This window comes from Pagrus major, chromosome 12 (genome assembly GCF_040436345.1).
Source record: "Pagrus major chromosome 12, Pma_NU_1.0".
Classification (NCBI taxonomy): domain Eukaryota; kingdom Metazoa; phylum Chordata; class Actinopteri; order Spariformes; family Sparidae; genus Pagrus; species Pagrus major.
Window position 1 is genome coordinate 15,443,545 of NC_133226.1, and position 21,241 is coordinate 15,464,785.

The following is a 21,241-nucleotide window of genomic DNA, read 5'->3' on the forward strand; positions in this document are numbered from 1 at the left end:
TACGCAGAGGAAATTGTTTATTTCCATGATAAACATTAGACTGGACATCATTTTAACAAAATGTAAAAAAAAAAGTGCATTACACATGAACATTGGCAATGTACAGTACAGTACACAAAAGTTAACAAAAAACAATTAACGTAACAAAATCTTACTCCCAGGTAGGTTTTTCATGTTTTACATTTTTCCACTCGTCTCAACCTCACATGCTTTGGGGCAGACTTGTGCTCTATAAATACACTCTATAAATGCCCGGATCCCCCTTTTTAACTTACAATATGTCTTAATATCCTTCCTTACAAAGTCCTCAATGTCTGGCTCTTAGGTAGGATTGTCAGTGTGATGCCTGCTGCCTGGGCATAATGCAATAAAAACAATTCAATCATCGACATTTTTAATAGAGCCTGAAGACATTTGCCTAAATTATAGATGGCTGCCCAAAGTCTTTTTTTTTTGCTGTGGTACAAACACGAGAACTTAATTATGAGTACTTCTCAATACACAGTAGCAATTTCAGTGCTTTTCTTAATATCGGCCGCCACATCTGCAAGCTAATGTACTCGATAGCAAATTGTAGAGAAAAATATATACAGACTGGTAAATTTCAAAGGCTGAAATTAATCCTATCTAATGTCTGAATGTAAATGATAGTTCTCATTCCAGCAAGTAAGGTTCTTCAGCCAGCTATTGAACCAATACAGTGTACCACAAGTTTCAACAATATCAAACAAATACAATATTATTATAGGCTATTGATAAATGGAAGTCCATCAAGTAATGTGTGTATCGGGGGGGTGGAGGAGGCCGCTGTGCATGAGCTTGTGTGTGTCTTTGCATACATTATATTATGTGCCGAGTTATACATTGCAAGGAGCATGGTTATTATTGGGAGTGAGGGGAAGTAATGTACAAAAAGACCAGACCATCAGCACACTCACAGAAACTCTGCAATGCCTATGATGCTTTATGGTAGAGCTAAGGCCGAGGTTAAGGCACTTAAATACAAAAACAAATTGAAAACATGAAGCAAACAACCAAATGTAGTGCTGCGGTCTGGGAAACGCAAAGAGAAGGGGTTTAGTGCTTTGGGAGATCACACGCCGATCAGGCCGACCTGTCGTGATCGTTAACATACTGAGAACAACTGGTTTTAATAAGATGTTAAAGGAAGAGTTTTGAGAAATATGTGAATTTGCTTTCTTACTTAGTTTAAAAAGCGATTTGAAAACGTCACTTTACGCTCTGGGAAGCTGTGACGAGCATTTTTTCACTATTTTTTTGACATTTTTTAGACTAAACAAATGAAAATAATGGGCAGATTTGTCGAAAATGAAAATAATCATAAGCTTCAGCCCTACAGTAAAGTCAGATGCTGGTGAGAATAGCTTAGCATAAAGACTAGCGTCAAAACAGCTTGCCTGTCTGAAGGTAAATAACATCCACCTAATAGCACCTCTAATGCTCAAAATTCGAAATGTAAAAACGACTTGTTGTCGTCTTTGGATCCTTTTTTGCAAAATGCAAATGTAAAGTGTTAAAGCGCTGGTAGGTGGATCTTGTTACCTCCAGAAGGATCTAGACGGGCTTCTGCTAAGCTAAGCTAATCAGCTCCTGAGATCCTCTCACTCTTAGCAACAAAGCAAATACATACTTCCCAAAAATGTTAAACTATTCCTTAAATCTGTCTTCAATAGCATCTATTAATTCTTACAGCTGCAATATTTATTAACGTTATCGTAACTGTCACTTTTTACAGAAATGGTTCTATTTCAAATGTGTGCTGTCAACAACTTTGTGTAAGTGCCTTACGATACATCATGCTCAAATGGCCACGTGAGGGGAAGAACAGGTTACAGGCAAAACCAAATTATTTAAATCTAACTAGTGGAGCAAACCTGCAGCTCTCTGGGGAGTCGGTTCAGGGAGGACAAGGAACAGAGGGTGCATTGTCGTTGTTTGTCGAAAGTTTCTACTGAACTAACTAAGGAGAAGAAAAACATCTACAAAAAAATATACAATAAGCCCATGGTGAAAGAGGATTAAAAAAATTGCATTCATTCTTTGCACAGTTTTCATTTCTCCCGAAGCACTCAGATCTTTAAACACGGTAATAACACTTGCAATGTGCTTTTTCCTGCATCATTCAGTACCATTCCAGCACACCCAGCGTGCCAAAAACAGTAAGAACACAACATCGACCAAACAGAAGAACTTGCAGAGTAACACCCTGTGGCACAGCAACTTTGGATTGGTGGCACAATTTGAACAAAAGATGCCTCGAGCTGTCTGAACATGAACAAAACGAAGAGTCTAAATAACAAATGCAGGCGACAGAAGAGCTGAGACGTTTGCAGTTTATCTTGACAGGCTACTCTTTCAATATTCAAAATAAAGCAAAACTATTTTTTTTTTTAAAATTAGGATCATAATTTCTCATTTTCACACCGTAAATAAAAAATATGTCTTTCTGTAATTTGAAAGTCAGAATAATAACAACTGGAGTTTAATTTTATCTCACAAAAAACTATAAATTATCAACAAATTTTACAGCAGCGTCTGCTGTTGACTGCAACTGCCTGATTAAATAAATCAAATAAACTCCTCACAAGGTTGTAACTACTTCTTTGAAGCATATTTTAGATTTGTATTTCTGCTTGAGAGTCTTAAATTACTTTGATTTAACGTAGCTGGATCTGAAATATGCTGTGTGAATTCTCAAGTGTCAGATCTATATACTGTGTGATCAGTGTGCCTTTGCAAAATGTTTGTGTTTAGGGAAAAGTAGCCTTCGGTTTTTCAACGCGTGACCACAAAGTTAACTGAGTGAGCCGTGTCTATGATGACAGCTGACTACCCAGATGCAGGCTGGGTAGGAAAGAAAGACAAGTATGTACAATAGGAAACTGTGCTGAGCTTCTTTGCCGTCTAAAATCATGAAGGTGATTAACTGGACCTGGCAACATGATATGGCTTTGGTTACATCAGGATTTGAAAATAAATTTACATTTAAGCTTATGTTCTTCAGCGGGATATATGAATGTAATGTTCTCCAACAATTGAAGGTATTTCTTTGTTTTCTTTCTTTTATAATTCTTTTAAGCATAAGACGAGAGGTTAAGTTCAAATTTGAAAGCCAAAAGTTTTGTTTTTTTTCCATATTTCAAAAGTGAAAATTAAAGGCAACGTCCATATGTGTTCTGTCTAAGCATGTTGAAGATATGTTGTGTAATACTGCGATGTCATGCGTGAGCTAAAGTGAGCACTTTAAGTACATGATTACATTAACGGAGGAGGTCGGGGTTGAACCAGCCGCTGAGCAGAGACAACAAAACAGTCTTTGACCAAAACAGTCCCGAGATACTTGTGGTCCGAGGTACGACGCTTTACAAAGAGGCATTAAAAGGCTCACATATGCTCGCATCCTTTTTAAAAAATTATTACGCTTTCACATGAAATGCCCTCTCGTGATGCAAAAGCAGCTGCGGCAGGGAAAATATAAGTGAAGCTGTAACATGAGGAGATACTGAATGCAATCAAACCTTCGTGAATACTGGATTGAAAAACATACAGTACACTGACAGAAGCATGTCGCTTTAGGTATTTTTCTTTCCGTCAATATCAAAGTGCTAGCTATAGCTTTCTCAGAAGGTAGAAACCACCACTGTCTCCTTTCTGTTGAGGGTAAAATGGCAGCATGAGGCTCGTCTCCACTGTGGGGAAGAGCGATGATCCTGTATGTGGTGTGGGGCCAGCAGGCTCAGAAGAGACCAGATCAGTCGGGTCTGAGGGACAAGTGGAGGACACAGCAAAGTCTTCAGTCCTTACCTGGCCAGAAGCATCCAAGCCTGTAGCGTATGGTCAAAACAACCAAACTCAACTGGATCTTAATGCCAGTAGACGATGACAAGACGCTCTCTGTAAACGCAGAGAGGGCTGTTGCAGCTTGTTACAGTGGCCAGGATATGACAGTACAAGTCAAGGCAGAGCTTTGTTTCTGGTACGACACCACGGCGGCAGTCATCATAGTGTACCTGGCGGAGGCAGTGGTAAGCCTCCTCCTCAATCTCATCCATGTTCCGGCCACTGTATTAAGGCAGGGGCCCCACAGGGAGCTGGCCCTCCATGGCCAAGCTTGGCAGCTGCTCCGCTCTCTGTCGCATCAGTTCCAGACCAAATTCTATCCCCAGTCCTGGCATTTGCAGCTGGAGCTCCACGGCACCACCTACACCTTCAGTAGCAGTCGCATCGATGGTCCCTGCGCCCTCCTGTGATATCTGTTCTCCCATGTCGCCCCCCTGTGGTTCGTCCATGTCATCCATCGAGCTGCGCTCAGGAGGCGTCTCCTCACAGCTCATTGGTGACGCCAGTTTTTGGCGGTTGTTTAGTGGGAGAGATGGAACAGCGGGGGTGCAGGTGGTGCAGCGGTAGAGAGGACCACATGGCTGGACCAGGTTAGGTGGGACCACTGCAGGGGCTTGCAGCGAATGCAGAATTGGGGTGGAGGCAAAATTGGTCCCAGGTGGATCTATGCATATGGTGGGGACAGTGCAGTGGCGGGAGGGGTTAAGGCGGTGAGAACGGCCTCCTGCTGGACGGTCACAGCGCCGCCCCTGTGGTAGACGCAGGCAGTCTTTGCAGGACTGATAGGAAGGCTTCACTTTTAAAGGGTTTCCTGTGCTAGCACTGTCCTAAATGGAGTAAGAGTGGAACAGAACACAGTATATGGTCAGTGGCAAGCAGAGTAAATGTAAAGCTACAAACATTACATATGTTTCTGACACGGAAGACGTTTAAAACACAAAATGAAAAGCTAGATTTTCTCAACTCACGTCAAAAGCTGCAGGGCAGCTGCGTTTGGCAGCGAGGCGGTTGCTGTTGTTGGTGTTCAGGTTGGCGAGGCCTAAACGGCTTTCCTCCGCGCCCTCCTCCCCCGCCTTTTTCCCATCTGAATTTCCAGGTGTCTGAGCCAACGCCGCCATCTCCGCCTCCTCTTTCTTGGCCTCCTCCTCATCCTCTTCCTCCAGAGTGCTGAACTCGAGCCTCAGTCTCATGTCCTCCAGGGGGTCAAGGCGCCCACACGTCTGGGCTGCCGTGCCCTCGCCAGGCAGGGCTAAATGGGCCATGGGGAACCCCTCGTCCTCCAGTAGAGCATCCCTCTCCACGTCTTCAATCTCGATGAAAACTCTCTCCATACCCAGCAGAGGGGGGCCCCGCACTGGGGTGGAGGGCTCACTGTCCAGTGCAGAGTCTGACAAACGTCTGAAGTAATAGTTATAGTTAAGAGAGTCAAGGGGCTCCATCTCCAGACCCATCGCCCTGCAGGGAGACGCCCCGCAGCCTCCCCAGGCCTCGTCCTCTCTGAGCACCGGTGTCTCTTCCCCACCAGTACTGTGGCCAGAAGCTTGTAAATCGTCTGATCCCTCCTCGTCTGTCCCAGGCCTCCATAGCTTGTTGTGGCGCTGTTTACTGTGAAGGCAAACCAAACTTTTGTTTACAGAGAAACTTTACGAAGCACTGATGTAATGGCTATTATAACAAGACCCCAAGATGTAAATGAATCTGTAGACCTGCTCACCTTGCGTCCAGGATTCCCTCGTATTCGGCCAGCTGTCTCATGAAAGCAGCGTTTGGCTGAGCTATGCTCCGTTTCTGCTTGACAAAGTTGTAGGCTTTCTCCAGAGACCAGCCGAACTCCTTCATTGCATAGGCAATAACCGTAGAGGCAGACCGGCTCACCCCCATCTTACAGTGCACCAGGCACTTGGAATTGTTCTTCCTATTGGACAGAAGAAAAAAACATTTACTGCTACAAGCAATCTACTTCTCTGCTTCAGCTTTTCCATTTCTTCTTACATACATACATACATACATACATACATACATACATACATACATACATACATACATACATACATACATAGACAGTTGCATCCAGACTGGTTGCACCATTTCTCTCTCTCTGATACTGGCACAACTCACAGCCCTGTCTAACATTTGGGCAGGAGAAAAATCATGCACTGTGTGATCACAGTACTCGGGGAGAGTGCTTGATGTGAGCCAGTCAAGCTGTGATGACACTAAAACGATGACAAAAAACTCCATCTATTAATACCAAAGCAATATCAGTTCTGTTGTTTCTTGGTTAGCGGCCCAATTTTTTTACAGTTCATAATCTTTATATTTTTTCTCTTAAATCCTTCATTACAACCTCCCACATAAAAACTTATTTCGTTTTGGTTTATAATCCGTTCAGAAATTCTCTGTGTGTCTGTGGAAACTTTTTCAAATTATGTTATATAAATTGTTATTGTTGTTTTTTCTGTAATGGAGGGGAGGCCCGTTGCATGATGGCTTCTTGACCTCTCCTGACACAACACTTAGCTTTTAATCATCTGATTTTATGTTATCCTGTGTGCGCGCAAATAAAATGAAGTAAAAGTAAAACAAAATAAATGTAACGTCTTACTTGGCTTTGACGATAAAGTTGTAGGTCTCGTTCCAGTGGGCCAGCAGGTCGGTGGCCTCCTCGTCGTACACACGGACGTTGTGATAAGAGAACATCCCCGGGAAGAAGTTGTCGATCTCTCTGGTAACGTTCAGGATGTAACCCACTCTGCAAACAAAACAATGAAATGTTAGTCTGTTAGTTTAAATGGTACTCAACATATGTGGAAATAAAACTGTTTCACATGGAGAATCAGTCTAAATATCCACTAACACTGCTGCACTGATTCAATTATTGACTGAAAGTCAGACGGTGACACGTGCCTCTGTGTTTTTAACAGTTTAACCTGATATAATTGTATTCTTCGCTTGCCAAAGCCTGAGATGGCAGATTGAAATATTGATTTATTAAATTTATTGGGTGCTATCACAGCGTGCAGATCCAGTTCTGTGCCTGACGTGGTGCCAACATTTACATGTGAAACAACACTCTCTCTCTCTCTTCTTGGCTAACATTATTATTATTATTATTATCGTTAACTGACACAAGACGTCAGTTTGGATTAATTTCTAAAGCAGCATTTCTTATTGTTTAATCTGTAGTAACTGACTTCATTAAATAGACTGAAGCAAATCATCCGTGCACATCTAAAGTTAACAGGGGAGATAAATATCACTTATTTACAGATAATGGCAACTTTTAAGTAAAAATGAACGTGAATACAGAATAATTGTGTGTTGGTTTCAGCATATCCGCTCACCCGCAGTCACGTAGTTCTTCCAGGTTGGAAGCGTTCCACTCAGAGCCCTACAGAGACAAAAAAAAGACAGAAACTTATTCAGAATAAAAGAGATGTTATTGAGAGGTGAGTTTAATTCACAGTGTTGACAGTATTTGGGCGTTAGAGTGGAGGAAAAGAGAAGAAACTGATGTAAAAAGTTTGACATCAAACCATGTAGAGGTGGCGTAAAGTAAAAACAGATTCTCACCAAGTACACATGATCAAAGATAAGTGTGGCCTTGTCCATCTGACCCAGGATCAGAAGCATCTCGTTGTCTATGAACTCTTTGTACTCTGTGAGGTTACAGCTCATATGCTGCTCCAGCTCGTTACGGATCTGAGGACAAGGACAGAACATGAACCAATTTACTTTCTAAAGAACAAGAAACAAACAACACACAAACAAAGCTCTACTCCTGATTCTACTTACTAAACAAGGAGTCACAGTGTATTTCCCACAGTAAGTCAAATAGACAACAACTTTTTTCTTTATTTCTTAATCTACACATTATCCAATACTGATTTTGAATCATTTCCATTACATACTTGTGTGCCAGAACTGATCCTTCTGAAGTCCCCCCCATTTTTGCTCTATAATAACAGTTGAGCAAGCTAGGTGCACGGATGAACCTCAGTCAATGTTTCCTGTTAAATGTATATGCGTTATGTGCTAGGCATGTCTATGGTGGAAAGAAAACAAGTTAAGATGGTTCACAACGTTGCTAGGGGACCTGTACCTCGATACCCTGACCGCGTGGAGGCTTTTTCAAGCTTTCTTACCTGACTCCCAGAAACTATCTAATAAAAACTGCGACACTAACTAGCGACAGTAACTAAGACTTCTGATTGGTCAATTTATAAAAATGAAGGTCTGTCATGCAGTTTTGGAGAAATCTTAACAAGCAAAATCCTGAAGTGTTCCTTTGTCACATACCTCCTTCGAGGTGATGTTCTCCAGGTCTTGAAACGTCATGATGTTGCGTAGCTTGGCTTTAATGAGACACTCTGTTCGCTCTCGTTCTGTCGGCCTGCACATAATGAGTCAATACGTCAGTGCTGTTGTCTGAATGGAAATTAGCATAACACTGTAACATGTCGCCACAGCTGAGGACAAAGGACAGTGACAAAAGGAGAACAGCTGGTGTCCAAAGCATTGACATCTATTCCATGACGGGGGACGAACACACAGCAGGCGTGTTGGGACTCAGCGATACTGTTTAGAATCAGAGGTGAAGTGTGTCTGAAGTCCTCTTACAGCTTACAGGACAGTTATATCACTGTGTGTACTGTGAATGCCTACATGTGACTGTCATGTTACAGGACGCAGCCTCACCGGTCGACGAACATGGTGGGTGAGTCGGGCCGGGTGGTCTCCAGGTCGGTCATAGCGTTCCACTCATTGACGCAGCTTTGCTCCGAGGTGATGCAGCTCTCATAGAAGGCCATCCACGTGAGAGCAATGCCCCCTGGGAAGTAGTTGAAGCGCCGTGACACCTCGCATGCCTTGTGGAGCACCTGCAGGGCAGACCTGCAGAGGCACAGAACATTAAATATCACCATCAGCAAGATAGATGTATGGTTAAAGGAGCAGGGGAAAAACACAAGGCAGACTTGTAATTCTGATAAGTGACCAGCAGGTGGCGTGTGGATAGAGCAGGACTGTGAACTAACAGTGGTGACAGGAGTGAAGAGAGGCTCAGATTCTTAAGGTGTTTGTTATTTTACAAGACCAAGAAAATTAACATTTTCAGCATTTAGGCGACAGGTGGAGGACTTTTCTATTTCTATAGCAGTGATTCTCAAGCTTTTTCACATCAAGGACCCCTAAACGGACACAAATTAAACCACAGGCAGCCATTTCATAGATTTTGTCTGATAAGAATTTTGCTTTGTGATGTTTTATTTCAGAAAACGTACAAAAACTATAGTGAAATAGTGAAAATAAATCATTCCCTTTTTAGCCTGGGACCCCCCTGTACGCCCTTAAGAACCACTCACGGTCCCTGGACCCCACTTTGAGAACCACTGGTCTACTAGAGACAGACCACTCACACGAAGGGTGTGGGAATTGACTGCAGCATTAAACCTGGTGGACAGCTACTCTAACACAATAACATGTTGTCATTTTACATATTCATGAAGTCCTGATGATTGTTTATAATTTAAGCGGAACAAAAATACACTTTTTTACACAACTGTGTTTTATTTTACATTTCAGTTTTTTATTTTAATTGTTTTACATAACTGTATTATTATTTAAAATTGTAATTGTTTTATCTATCAAATTATTTGACATAACTGCTATTTTTTAACTGCATTTTATTTAACATTTAAACTCTTAATTTAACTGTCTAATTATCTTCCACAATCTGATAGTTTTCAATGTTTTTTTTTTATTAACTTATTGTAGGATTGCCTTTCTTTGTTGTTGTTTTTCCCTTTCCTTTGTAATGTAAGGTCCTGAAGTGTGCGTTGTTTTACGTTTAATGTGTTGTTGTCCTTACATTTAAGTGTTTTATATGAGCTTTGCTAAATGTAAAGTACTGTTCAGCTGTTCTGTGTTAATGTTTTTTATGGGTCTATTGTAGTTGTCATTACACCTGCCCAGGGACTGCGACTTAAAATTAGCCAGAACGATAAAACTGGCACATTTACAGAAATGTTTCTAATATGCCATATCCCTGTAACTCTAACCGTAACCCTAACCCCTCAATGATCTCGAGTATAAATAAAGGTTTACTGAATGAATGAAAGTCCAAAATTTCCACAACAAAGGAATCATGTTAATTTCTTACCCTCTTATTTACAAGTGCGCACACAAATAGTGGTTCAAAACAATAAGATGACATGTAATTGTGCTGTTTGTGTATTTTTATATGGTTATGATTGGAATGACAGTTATTTATCACCTTTTTGTGGAGCTGCTACTTCCGTCCAATAATTTAATCTATTTATTTATCTATCTATCTATCTATCTATCTATCTATCTATCTATCTATCTATCTATCTATCTATCTATTTATTTATGTGTTTATTTATTTAACAGAGATAGTGCACAACTTCTTAGCTGTACCAGAGTTAGCTAAAAGCTAATTTACATCTGTATTCCCTGGGCAGGAGACAGAGAATAACATCTCTGTTCAGAAAAACAGTGTAGTCTTAATTGAGTTAAGGCTAATCTCACCGTCACAGGCATTAAAATGTATCCATATGGGTATATGGGCACTACAAAACCCAAATTAACTTGAACAACATGCCTTGAGGTCTGGTTCTCTAGTCTATGACAACATTTATAGAGCAGTGACGATGCTTTTTCTCCCTGTCTACACACAAAAACAAACACACAGCAGTAATCCCAGGTAAACACGAAGGACCTTACTCACCACATGGCCTGCACAGATACAGGCTTGAAGACATGCGACCGCCCTGCTGTGTTCACACTGAAGCCTCTGGTGAGGAAGAGGAGGAGGAGAAGGAAGATCAGTGTGAGTCTTGATGAAGATGAAGAGTGATCAGGGTGGGGGAATGTAAACACAGACTGGACACGGCTCGTTCATGGGACTATTCAGGACGCCGACCAGTGGAACATTCCTCCAGCACACAGTGACACAGACAATGTTAACAGGTCAGCAAGAACGGTTCTCACACAGAGAGAAAAATGTGTGTAGTTCACTCCTCTGCCACTGGGGGGCAGTAAAACCTGCAAGTGAGAAAGCAACCAAAACACACAGCTGATGGGAGACCTTGCCTCACATTTACAGGTGTGTGTTATATTCAGGTAACAAATGACAAACTGAAACTTACCCGTCTCCATCTAGATGTATGTTGGTATCGCTCCACAGAGGCAGCACCATCCCAATAGAGCAATCTTTACTGTGGATCCCAAAGATTGAAGAGTAACATTTTAATAAATCTAATCATCAGATTAAACAACGCTAAACATAAAGCTGCAGAGAGATTAATTACCTGTCCTTGTCTGTGAAGTCCATTCCGAGGACGATATTTTCCTCCGTATCTTGATGGCCATTAGTGTAGATAACGACCATGTAGCGCACCCGTTCTGACCATCCGCTCTCTAGCCGTACAGCCTGTGGAACAGAAGGAGAGTATACAAGAAAAAAGCATTTAGGGATGCGGGAAGTCAGTCACAGTTTGGGTTGATGAGGCATCAGTCTATATAATGACGTCATTGTATTAATTTGAATGGCCAGGATAACATATCTAACTTGACTTACTGATGACAATTTGAGAATGTTTGCACTACAGCAGACGGCGAACCTGAACACTACACTACCTACCTACTATAAGCAGCCACATCAACTACAGTCAACAACATCAAGGAGATGACGAGAGAGAGGAATACCCCAGACTCCCTTATGAAATTGGTTGATTTTGTGATTTGTTGAGTTCAGAGAAACTTTATAAACTTTGCAAAACAGCCATGGCAAAGTCTATGTTATTTGTTCCTTCTAGTAAATTCGGCATTAACTGAAATACATTAAGTTGTTTATTTCCTTGTAAAAAGTGTCAGTTTGTCAAGGCATCGCTGTACCAGCCTATTGGCTAACCCTGTGTAAAACTGTGTCTGACCTGCCAACAGTTAGCAGCTGCTAACACACTGTCTAAACTCAATTAACCATTTACATTACATGTATGCAAGCAGACAACGTTTTATTGACAGTAAACATGTCAAATTTTCAACAGTGACTATTGCAAGTTACTTCTTTGTCATCTGTGGAGAAAGTCCCCAGACTCCCTTTAAAAATCGCTCAATTTTGTGCCTTGTGGCGTTTTGAGAAACTTTATAAACCCTGTTTAACACTATCTACAACACATTCTGAACAAGTCGGGCTTTCTTGCTAATTTGGCAAATGTTATACATGAAGACATTTTTGTCTTTGTGTAAAAAAACGTTTGTCCCAGAGATGTGTGTGCTTATTTGCATATAGAACGGGGAAGTGAGATCCGATCACAAGTGGTTACTCGAGACGCAGGTCTCAGGTGTGAAATGACGGACGTAATGCTGTCCACTTGTGATCAGATCACTCAGAACAAATGCGAACAGCCTCATTGACTCTTAGTAAACAACACTTTTTCTAAAAATGAACACATGTGCTCCAAGTCTGTAATTTTCTGTGTGTTGAAATGAATTCAAAACATTAAAAATATACTTTATGTGAGTGTCAAAGTGGGCGTATAATCATTATACTGACCAGCTTAATGCGATCTTCAGACCGGAGGATCTTAAACATGACCTGCAGGTGTTGCGGTAAATCACCTGAAAGCGAAACACACATTAAGACTGATTAGACTTGAGGTCATCGTCACAGTCTGGACGACATAAACATTTATTCAGCTCACAAAGATCCTGACAGAGGAAAGGATTTCCTGCCACCAAACCTTTTACATGGCCATTGCTGTAAGGAACTGAAACTATATTTAACAAGCTGAAAAATATGATAGTGTTGAGACTTAACATGAAGCACAAATAATGCTGAATAATCACTGACAGGCTTCACTAGGGAGAGTTCATCTGGAATTTCTTACAAAAAAAAAAACTAAATGTCAACTACAAACTGATCATTCAGCTTCTTCCATTGTTCATTCATGGTTGGTTTTCTCTTCTAGTGGGAGGAAAAATGTTTGCAGATTTCTCTCAATGAAGACAAATCTGAACCCGACCACATTCCAGCTGAGCTAAGCTAAAGTGTTAGCGACAAACTGGCTCCTGACTGTTCCTGTATTTGTCCTCAAGTGACTTCAGACTCAACGTGGACGTCGGATTAGAAACGTGCGAACGGTGCGCGGCTATAAAAAAAACCCATTGATGGACTCACAGACCGTTTTTATTTTTAGATCGAGCGAGATTATGGCACATTTAACTTCACTTTGATGTGCAGAAGCAGCAGCAGCAGCAGCATGATGATAATGATTATGTAATAATGCTTGGCTAAATCTGCCGGAGCCAACGGTAAAAGTACTAATACGACACTGTAAAAATACTCTTACAAGTAAAAGTCCTGCATTGAGAATGTTACTGAAGTAAAAGTATGGAAGTGTAACCAGGAAAGTGTAAAGAAAGTCCATTATTATTATTACAATAGCTGAAAGACAGATGTAGCTTTTATATTTTTTTAAGTAGCTTCAAGCAAAACGGCCTGAGACTTTATCATGGTTGAGATGATTTGTGAGCATCCTTCATGTTCAGCTGCAGGTCAACTCAGGTCAGACCCAGCGGGGTCACGGTTCTTAACACAGTTTGGAATAAACACAGACAAACCCACACTGAGAAAAGCCACCTCAGCAAATACAGTTTTTCCGTTTGCCTGGAGGTCGTTTGTGCAGAGAATATGGGCAAAAAGAAGAAGAAACAAAGCTTCTTCTGTGCGTGTGAGTGTTTGCTCCTACCTGCATGTTTGTGGTGGGTCGGGGTCTTTGGTCCTTGTGCGTTGCCGCCCTGCTGGAGGAAGAGGGCGGCTCCTTTGACCATGAAGAAGCTCTCACTGAGGCTGGAAAGAGAAAGAGGCGGAAAATAAATTCAGGGCTAAAAAAAGCCATCAAAGAAGTGTCGTTTTTTTTTTTTACAGTGCAGTGTAGAAATCTGTTCTACACTTTCACACCAGGTTTAATCAGTTTAACTACTCACCGTTATGTTCATTCTAACTCTATATCAAAACACAGATGAGGGGAGGAAACCCTGAACTTGAGCTTAAAATGTCTAGCATCCATCGATGAGCGCAGCGTCTCCATGATGGTGCAAACAAAAAATTGTGGCAAAATTGTTAATAACACACTTTAAAATCATAAAGACAGGGACGTGAAACAGCTGCAGTCAGGATACTGTACGTACAGTGAGCAGCCGGGTGTAGGCTGCATACTTAATAAGTCCTCACTGGTTCATTGAGCAGGACAGGAGGCTCATCAGAGACTGAAAGTCAACAAAGTCCTGATGCTGTGACTTTTACAGCCTCGTGTTTTACAGCTCGACTAACAGATTCGACTTGATAGGGCTCGCTGACCTGTGGGGAATCGCACGTCACGTCACACCACGACTATCCACATGCGCTCTCTCCTCTCTCCACCTGTCTCGGATGAATCACTTCTGGGGTATGACTTTCTTACGAGGGCTGCAGGAGGACAGGTTTAGCGTCTGTTCTCGCACAGAATAGGACACAGCTTTGTTTAATCGCACCCTCACGCACCCGCTCGACCAACACACACACACACAAAGCTTGGTATGACTGAGTGGGACCATCACAAGGCCTTTTGTTTCAGCTCTGCTGCTACGTGGTATCATCACTCCTTTTCTAATTTAAGGAGAAGATGTCTGATTTAGAGACGACACTTGATGTCTCCTGAAACAAACTGGTTTGTTCAGTTCAAAGTAACAACCTCAAAGGCTTGATAAAGCTCAATCACAGTTTTAAAAATATGACTGTGATAAAACATTGGTGATGTCAGAATCTTTTAGGGGCGCTCAAGCACACCTACATCTAATTTCAGCACCCCTAAAAATAATAACAATCACACCATCAAACCGACCTCTGGGAAATGTATTGGTGCGTCAGTGTTTTTCTTTTGGGTCAGTAGAAGAGAGAAACTTCAGCTTTACCAACCTAATAGCCAGAGTAAATGTTGGCCATCTATGTTTCAGCAAACCACTGGTATGTTGAAACTTTCTGTTTCTTTAGGTACAATTTCATCTTCAATTTTAAATTTCCACAGTCGGAGAAGAAAGAAAGCGAAATCAGAGCTCTAATCAAGAATTTAACAATATTAGGGAGTGTCCCCTCTGTTAAAATTTGACACATTTTTCAAACATTTGACTGGCTCTTGTTCTCGTTTGTACTAAACACACATGCAGTACTTTAACTGTAGAACTTTTAATAGTAAAAAATCTGGCGGCGTGGCCGGGCTGAGCCCTCTTAAAAGGTCAGATCTTAGAAACACCCCTGAAATTAAACATTAGTCTTGCACCAAAAAATGATCGACGTTGTTTGAACCTCTCAGAATTAAAGCTTTAAAATGTGGATGACTGTCCCAAAAAATGTAAAATTTCATGCTCTAATAACTGTCTGATATAAGTCAACTTTTTGTCCGCACTGCTGTGAGAACTTACATGCGACAGATCTCCCTCTGAGTCAGAGCGGCTTCTCCCACAAAGTGAGGCAGAACGGTGAACATGGCTTTATGTGAAGGTTTCACAATCATCCTGCGAGAAATTAGCGGACTATTTACAGTCTCCTTAGAAAACAAAATCCAGTACAGTCTCCTCTTATTAACATCCTTCCATCCATCTTCTACACCTGTGTATTCCCGTCCTCTGTCAGGGTCCCGCAGCCTCTCCTGTTTAACTCCTCTCGTCGAGGTCCAGGTCTGGAAAGTCCTTCCTCTTTCCCTCCCGCAGCTTTCTTTCCATCTCAGCCCTGAAGTCTCTCCGCCCGTGCTGCCCTGTCCTCTCCGTCTCTTCTGCTCCCTATCTCCTCCTCACAGCAGCAATCAGCTCTCCCTACGCCACACTCTGTCACAATACCATCATTCATGCAAGCGCTGGTAGGCGGTGGAAATGTTACTTGGCGTTGGTCTCAAGTCTGACATGCAGAATCCTAAATTAAGACTCCACGCTGATGAATTACTGAGCCACAGAAACATGTTACTCATTTAGACATACCAGACAAAGCATGACACGACTGTTTCAACTGTGAATGACCCCCCCACGCACACAGTGAGCACAAAGACAGAGTGTGCGCCAAAGCTTTGCTGACACACATCATGACTTTTTGTGACGTCGGGTTGATTAAAGAAGAGCTTTGTGCGCAAGAGAACAAACGGTTTATGTGCTCTCTGTTATGTAACAGATTGGAGGAACATTTAAAAGATTTTTCTCCTTGACAACAACGAGAAACTGAAGGCAAATAGAGAAAATAAGCTGCCTCACTGATACAGTATGAGAGCGAGATATGCTCACATCACAGAATCTTCAGGACTGAGGAAAAGACAAGCAGCTCATCACCTGCTGAAATAGTTTTTAATAATCAGAGCTGCAAGCTTCTTTGACACAGTTCACAATTCACTGCATACCGTCACTGACAAACTTGTGTGTTTTTGAACCCTTGTTCCAATTACAGAACCATTACATCCACTGTAGGATCAACTGAGCAACGAGCCTTTGGCAGAAAACACGACCAAATAATGATTATACTGTAATTAGTAGGGCTGCTACGATCGATTCGTGGACTATTCTAATAATTAATTAATCCGTTTGAGTATTCCTCTTTGACAGTAAACTGAATATATTCGGTTTGTTGACCAAACAAGACATTTTAGGACGTCATCTTGTGCTTTGGGAAACCCTGATGGACATTTTCTGACATTTTGTTCCACTGTTTGGTTCCAGCTTTCCGATGCAATAAAGTCTTCAGTCTGTCAAAGTGTTTAACAAACAATTAAAAGCCATTAAGTCATTAATATTGTCAATATTAAAATTCAGGATATGAATTTCTTCTCCAAAACTACACAGTGCTCCTTTAAAAATAAGCTTATCTGAACATTAGGGCTTTCAGTCTTAGCTTTTCTAGCCTGAAATGTTCACTTAAGCCCCCTTGTGCGGGACTGGTATTACCTCGGGACATCTAGTGATTTGTAATAATTGCAGAAGTCGTCTGTGATTGTGACTCATAATATGGTAAACAGCACGCAACATCTGCACTGTGAGTTCAGCTATACTGAACTTTGAAATGAGTGATGACTGAGAAGGTACAGCCACAAAGCATCTGTACTTGATCTAAATGAGCTGAAAATGTGTATACAAAAAGTGAGCAAACAACTCTAAACTATATTATTAATGTTGCTGCTGAAGAAAGGACGGCCCGCTTCTTAAACGTTGACGTTACGCAGAGCCTTGACATCATATCCAGGGAAGGTCAGTTTACAATACACGAAGAGCCACATGCAGGAATTCGTCCAATCAGCAAAGCCGATTTTTGCACAGAAAAGGAACTGCAAGGTACTAGAAAAGATAAAAATGACAATAAATCTGTTCATATTGACAACTGCAGTAATGTGAAAGGGCAGTTCTTCAGTTCTGCGAGCTGATAATATTCAGGACCAGCTCTACAATGTTTAAATTACGGGTTTTGGTGACCGTTCAATGAGACTACATCACTAACACGACTGTTGGCTGTGTAGTCTTTAAAATTACGTATTTTCACAGTCTTATATTTCATTAGTTTTATGACAAACTGCGACTTTATTGACTTGGAAAATTATCTTTTAAATTGACAAACATATGTGTGGTTCATGTCACAATTCAGACGGGATCACAAATATTTTTTGTCTCTCTCCATCACAACCATACATGTTTTTCCAAAATAAGGTCTCATGTGGGAAACTGGAAGGGGCGTGTCTTCACTTCTCTCTTACAGCACAAAGTAAGCAAGTCTGCAATTGCAAAACCAAAACAGGAAGAGGCATTGTTTTCCCTGGTCGCTATCCCCAGGTAACAATGGAGCTACTGGAATAACTGTGAAAACTCTTTCTTAAAGGACTTGAAACGGTTCAAACCACCATTCTTTCCACTCGATCGGTGAGCAACAGAACCTGCCAACTTATTAACACAACCAGGCGTTTAACGCTGCCTTTTCACAGCACTGAGATCAGGGTTTCTCGATCAAAATGACATTATCATTGATACAGTTGTTTTTTGCTTTGGATAGCAGACAGGCTGCGAGCAGTAGCCACGTTGCTACACTGCAGCCCCAACAGTAATACCTCAGGGAAATGCAAGTCCCTTTACTTGACTTGACTTGGGACTTGGACCAAACGACTTAGGTCACATGTCTGAAGACGAGGACAAAAACACATTACTGTTTCTGACAATTCATGTCAGAAATACAAAACATCTCTATATCATCTCCATCTCAGGAGATCTTCAAATACACAACTTTCTAAAATCAGAAAGCTCTTACCTCTGATTGTTTTTCCGGTCATCGTCACTTCCAAAGTCCTGAAAGACAGAGACAAGGCACAGAGTAAGAAGACTGCACCAAAGTCGTGTCGAGGAAAAAACTGAGAGGATTTTGTACTTCCTGTTATTAAAACCAGACGTCTTTATGAATCTAATATTTGTAGCTCCAGTCCGACAGAACTGAGCCTGGACAAAGACTTGTGTTCAGGTCATCTGGAGGTCAACATTCATTATGAGCACGATATGTCTTTACTGGGGCGAAAAGTTTGGTTTATGTCAGTATGATACATGCAGGGACTGACTCGACCTTGATACACTTATGTCAAGTTGAATCTTTGAGATGAGGGATGGATTTTTGAGAACCGTGCAACTGGACTGAAGCATGCCAGCGCCAACTACTGGTCCTCCCTCGTCAGTGCCGTGATCTCATCTGTTATGAACTCTCTACCCAGCTGAATCATGAAGACACGTAAGTTCAGCTAAAACACACACATAAAGTGCTATTAAAAACCCAACTTATCATCAGAGGAAGAATGCCACCGCTTATTTTTTTTCACTCAGCCTACTTCGGAGCATGTAATCCACTTTCCTAAATCTAGAAACTGGAGCACTAACCCCGATGTTATGATTTCACTAGGGTGTCTAATCTGGCACTGCTCCATATTTGAGTGTTTGACTTTGTTTGCTGCTCAGATTTCATTTTGCAAATGGGATTTCATGTGTCAGCTTCACAGCCTCAAACTCCACAGAGTCAGTGTTGCTTCTCACTGTCAGGAGAGGAACCTGACTGCAGATACACTCTCACGAAGTACAATATTGGACTGGTCTAATCTGAGATGTTTGTGCGACACTGTGAGGTGACGCATGGGGTTTAAAGGAACAGCTGAAATTCCGTCGTTATCTACTCACCCCCATACCAGAGGAGACTTTAAAGGAGAATGACGTCAATTTTTAGATGTATACTCAGTGTGTGCCCCAGGACAGTTCAGTCGAGTGTTCACAAACATGAGAAAAAGTGAGAAAAATACTTCTACTACTACTACATGAGTGATGAGGTGAGACGTTAAAGGAACGGTACGTCCAAAACTGAAAATGAAGTCGTCATCTTCTCGGGTGAAGTTGTGTAGTTCAACATTTCTGGAGCGTCACAGCAAAAAAGTGTTGCAGCATTCTGATAAACAACTGAAGTAGATGGGGAAACATAAAATGGCTCCATACAGCTCGTACGGTGTGATCCATGTGACCCCAAAATCCCAGATTCATTTGAAAATATGTCAAGTTCGTGCACCCGCTTCAGACCGAGTGTGTGCAAACGCTTTTATCTTAGCAGCTACAGTGAATATTTCGGCTGAAAAAGGGGCATAAATAACGTCTTTTTGAATCAATTTTCCAGTCTCAGGGCTTTTGGAGACTTGGATTTCACCTGATAAGCTGTTTGGAGCCATTTTGCATTTTTTTTCCCCCCCAGTTGTTTTTCTGACATTTACAAACAAGTCCCCATCTAAGTCAGTTGTTTAAGGAGAATACTGCAATGCTGTTTTCTCTGTGAAGCTCCAGAATTGTTTCGCGGACTACAAAACTTCACCCGACTTTCCATCGCCCATCGGCCGAGGAGATGACGACTACAATTTCAATTTTGGACGCACTGTTCCTTTAACGTCTCACCTCATCGCCCATGAAGTATTTTTCTCACATTTGTTCATGTTTGTGAACACTCAGCCGAGCTGTCCTGGGGCACACACTGAGCATACATCTAAAAACTGATGTCATTCTCCTTTAAAGTCTCCTCCCCCCTAACACTGAGGCTGCATTACTGCAAAATAAAAGCCCAATAACAAGGAGGGAGGACAACCTGAGTGCAACGCAGCAAATGTTTGTGCAGCAGCAAAATGAGCACTTTGTTCTGACAGCTAAACCCAGCAGCCCCCTCCTCCTCCTCCTCATCCTCATCCTCCTCCCCTTCAGGATTTTGTTTACAATCCGCTGCCACAGCAGCCACAAACAACTCTGCTGCTAACAATGCAGCCATATATCAAGTTTATAGCACACACACACACACACACACACACACACACACACACACACACACACACACACACACAGCTATGACGGAAGTAAGGTTAGCCCCTTCATGCAGGGTGTTCAACAGTACAGAAACGGGCTCCTGAAGGCGCATTCACGGCGTTTCCTTAAAGCCGCGCACACAAAGACCGAGCCCCGGCTTTTCCAACCTACCTCCCCCGCACTGCTGTTGGTCGTGCTGGCCGAGGATGCTGCACTGGGGGTGGGAGAGCGCTGCAGAGTCACCAGGGCCATGGTCGGTGGGCTGCAGCCTTGGAGGGCAGCGGAGGAGGAGAGGAGGGGAAGGGAAGGGAGGGGAGGAGGATGTGGGAAGATGCGCCGTTGAGATTGTCTCTGTCACCGGGGAGAAAATGCCTAGTCAGACTCTCATCCAGCAGCAGCAGCACCTGACTCCAGAGCCCCGGCGGTGCTCCCTTTCGGTCCTGCTCCGTGCGTCCTCTGCGGTTACCGGAGTCCTCATGAGCGGGAAGTCGTGAGAGTTTTCCTCCGTTTGTAGCGAGCCAGCAGCAGCAGCAGCAGCAGCGGACTCCGAGGTTTCATCCCTGGTGCGCAGACAGACAAACAAAACACGGTGCAGGTTGCAAGCGGGGCAGAAATGACATGCAGCTTTGCCGGCTGCCTGTGATTGGCTGGCCTAGTTCGCGTGTGCGCTGTCATTGGGCCAATGTTGTCAAGGTGACTGGCCAGACTAGGAACTCCCAAATACAAAAGAGGAGGAAATCATTTGTGCTCGAGTTATGAAACGTGCGAGTTTGACATGATGATGAGCCAAACTATCTATTATTTTAATGATCGATTCAACTGGTCATTGTTTGATCGATTAACTGTTTGGTCCACACAGCCACAGTCACAATCTGCTCCAGTTATTGGTGATGTCACCCAGTGTCTTGTTTTGTCCGAAAATAAATAAATAATAATATAATATTAAAATATCAAAATATATAAAATAATAATATATGTACAAAAT

The 21,241-nt window shown here is 42.2% G+C and overlaps 1 protein-coding gene across 1 annotated transcript; it reads right to left on the reverse strand.

Moving 5' to 3' along the window:
- Positions 1 to 4,088: 4,088 nt before the first annotated feature.
- Positions 4,089 to 20,795, reverse strand: ssh1b (slingshot protein phosphatase 1b). Its single transcript, XM_073478072.1, has 15 exons — positions 20,428 to 20,795; positions 18,194 to 18,231; positions 13,635 to 13,735; positions 12,440 to 12,504; positions 11,193 to 11,314; positions 11,031 to 11,099; positions 10,610 to 10,675; positions 8,560 to 8,754; positions 8,161 to 8,254; positions 7,435 to 7,563; positions 7,206 to 7,252; positions 6,467 to 6,613; positions 5,576 to 5,776; positions 4,830 to 5,466; positions 4,089 to 4,688 (listed from the first exon to the last, which is right to left on the reverse strand). The coding sequence occupies exons 1-15, from the start codon at positions 20,506 to 20,508 to the stop codon at positions 4,089 to 4,091; spliced, it is 2,592 nt and encodes an 863-aa protein (XP_073334173.1). The 5' UTR covers positions 20,509 to 20,795.
- Positions 20,796 to 21,241: the final 446 nt, after the last annotated feature.

What these genes read in the sequence shown, in the direction of transcription:
- ssh1b (XM_073478072.1), bottom strand. Translation starts at nt 20,508, where the DNA reads ATGGCCCTGGTGACTCTGCAGCGCTCTCCCACCCCCAGTGCAGCATCC. An exon ending in GACTTCACAGACAAGGACAG is followed by an intron (nt 11,100 to 11,192) that starts GTAATTAATCTC and finishes TGGGATCCACAG; the next exon opens with TAAAGATTGCTCTATTGGGA. An exon ending in ATACATCTAGATGGAGACGG is followed by an intron (nt 10,676 to 11,030) that starts GTAAGTTTCAGT and finishes CTTCCTCACCAG; the next exon opens with AGGCTTCAGTGTGAACACAG.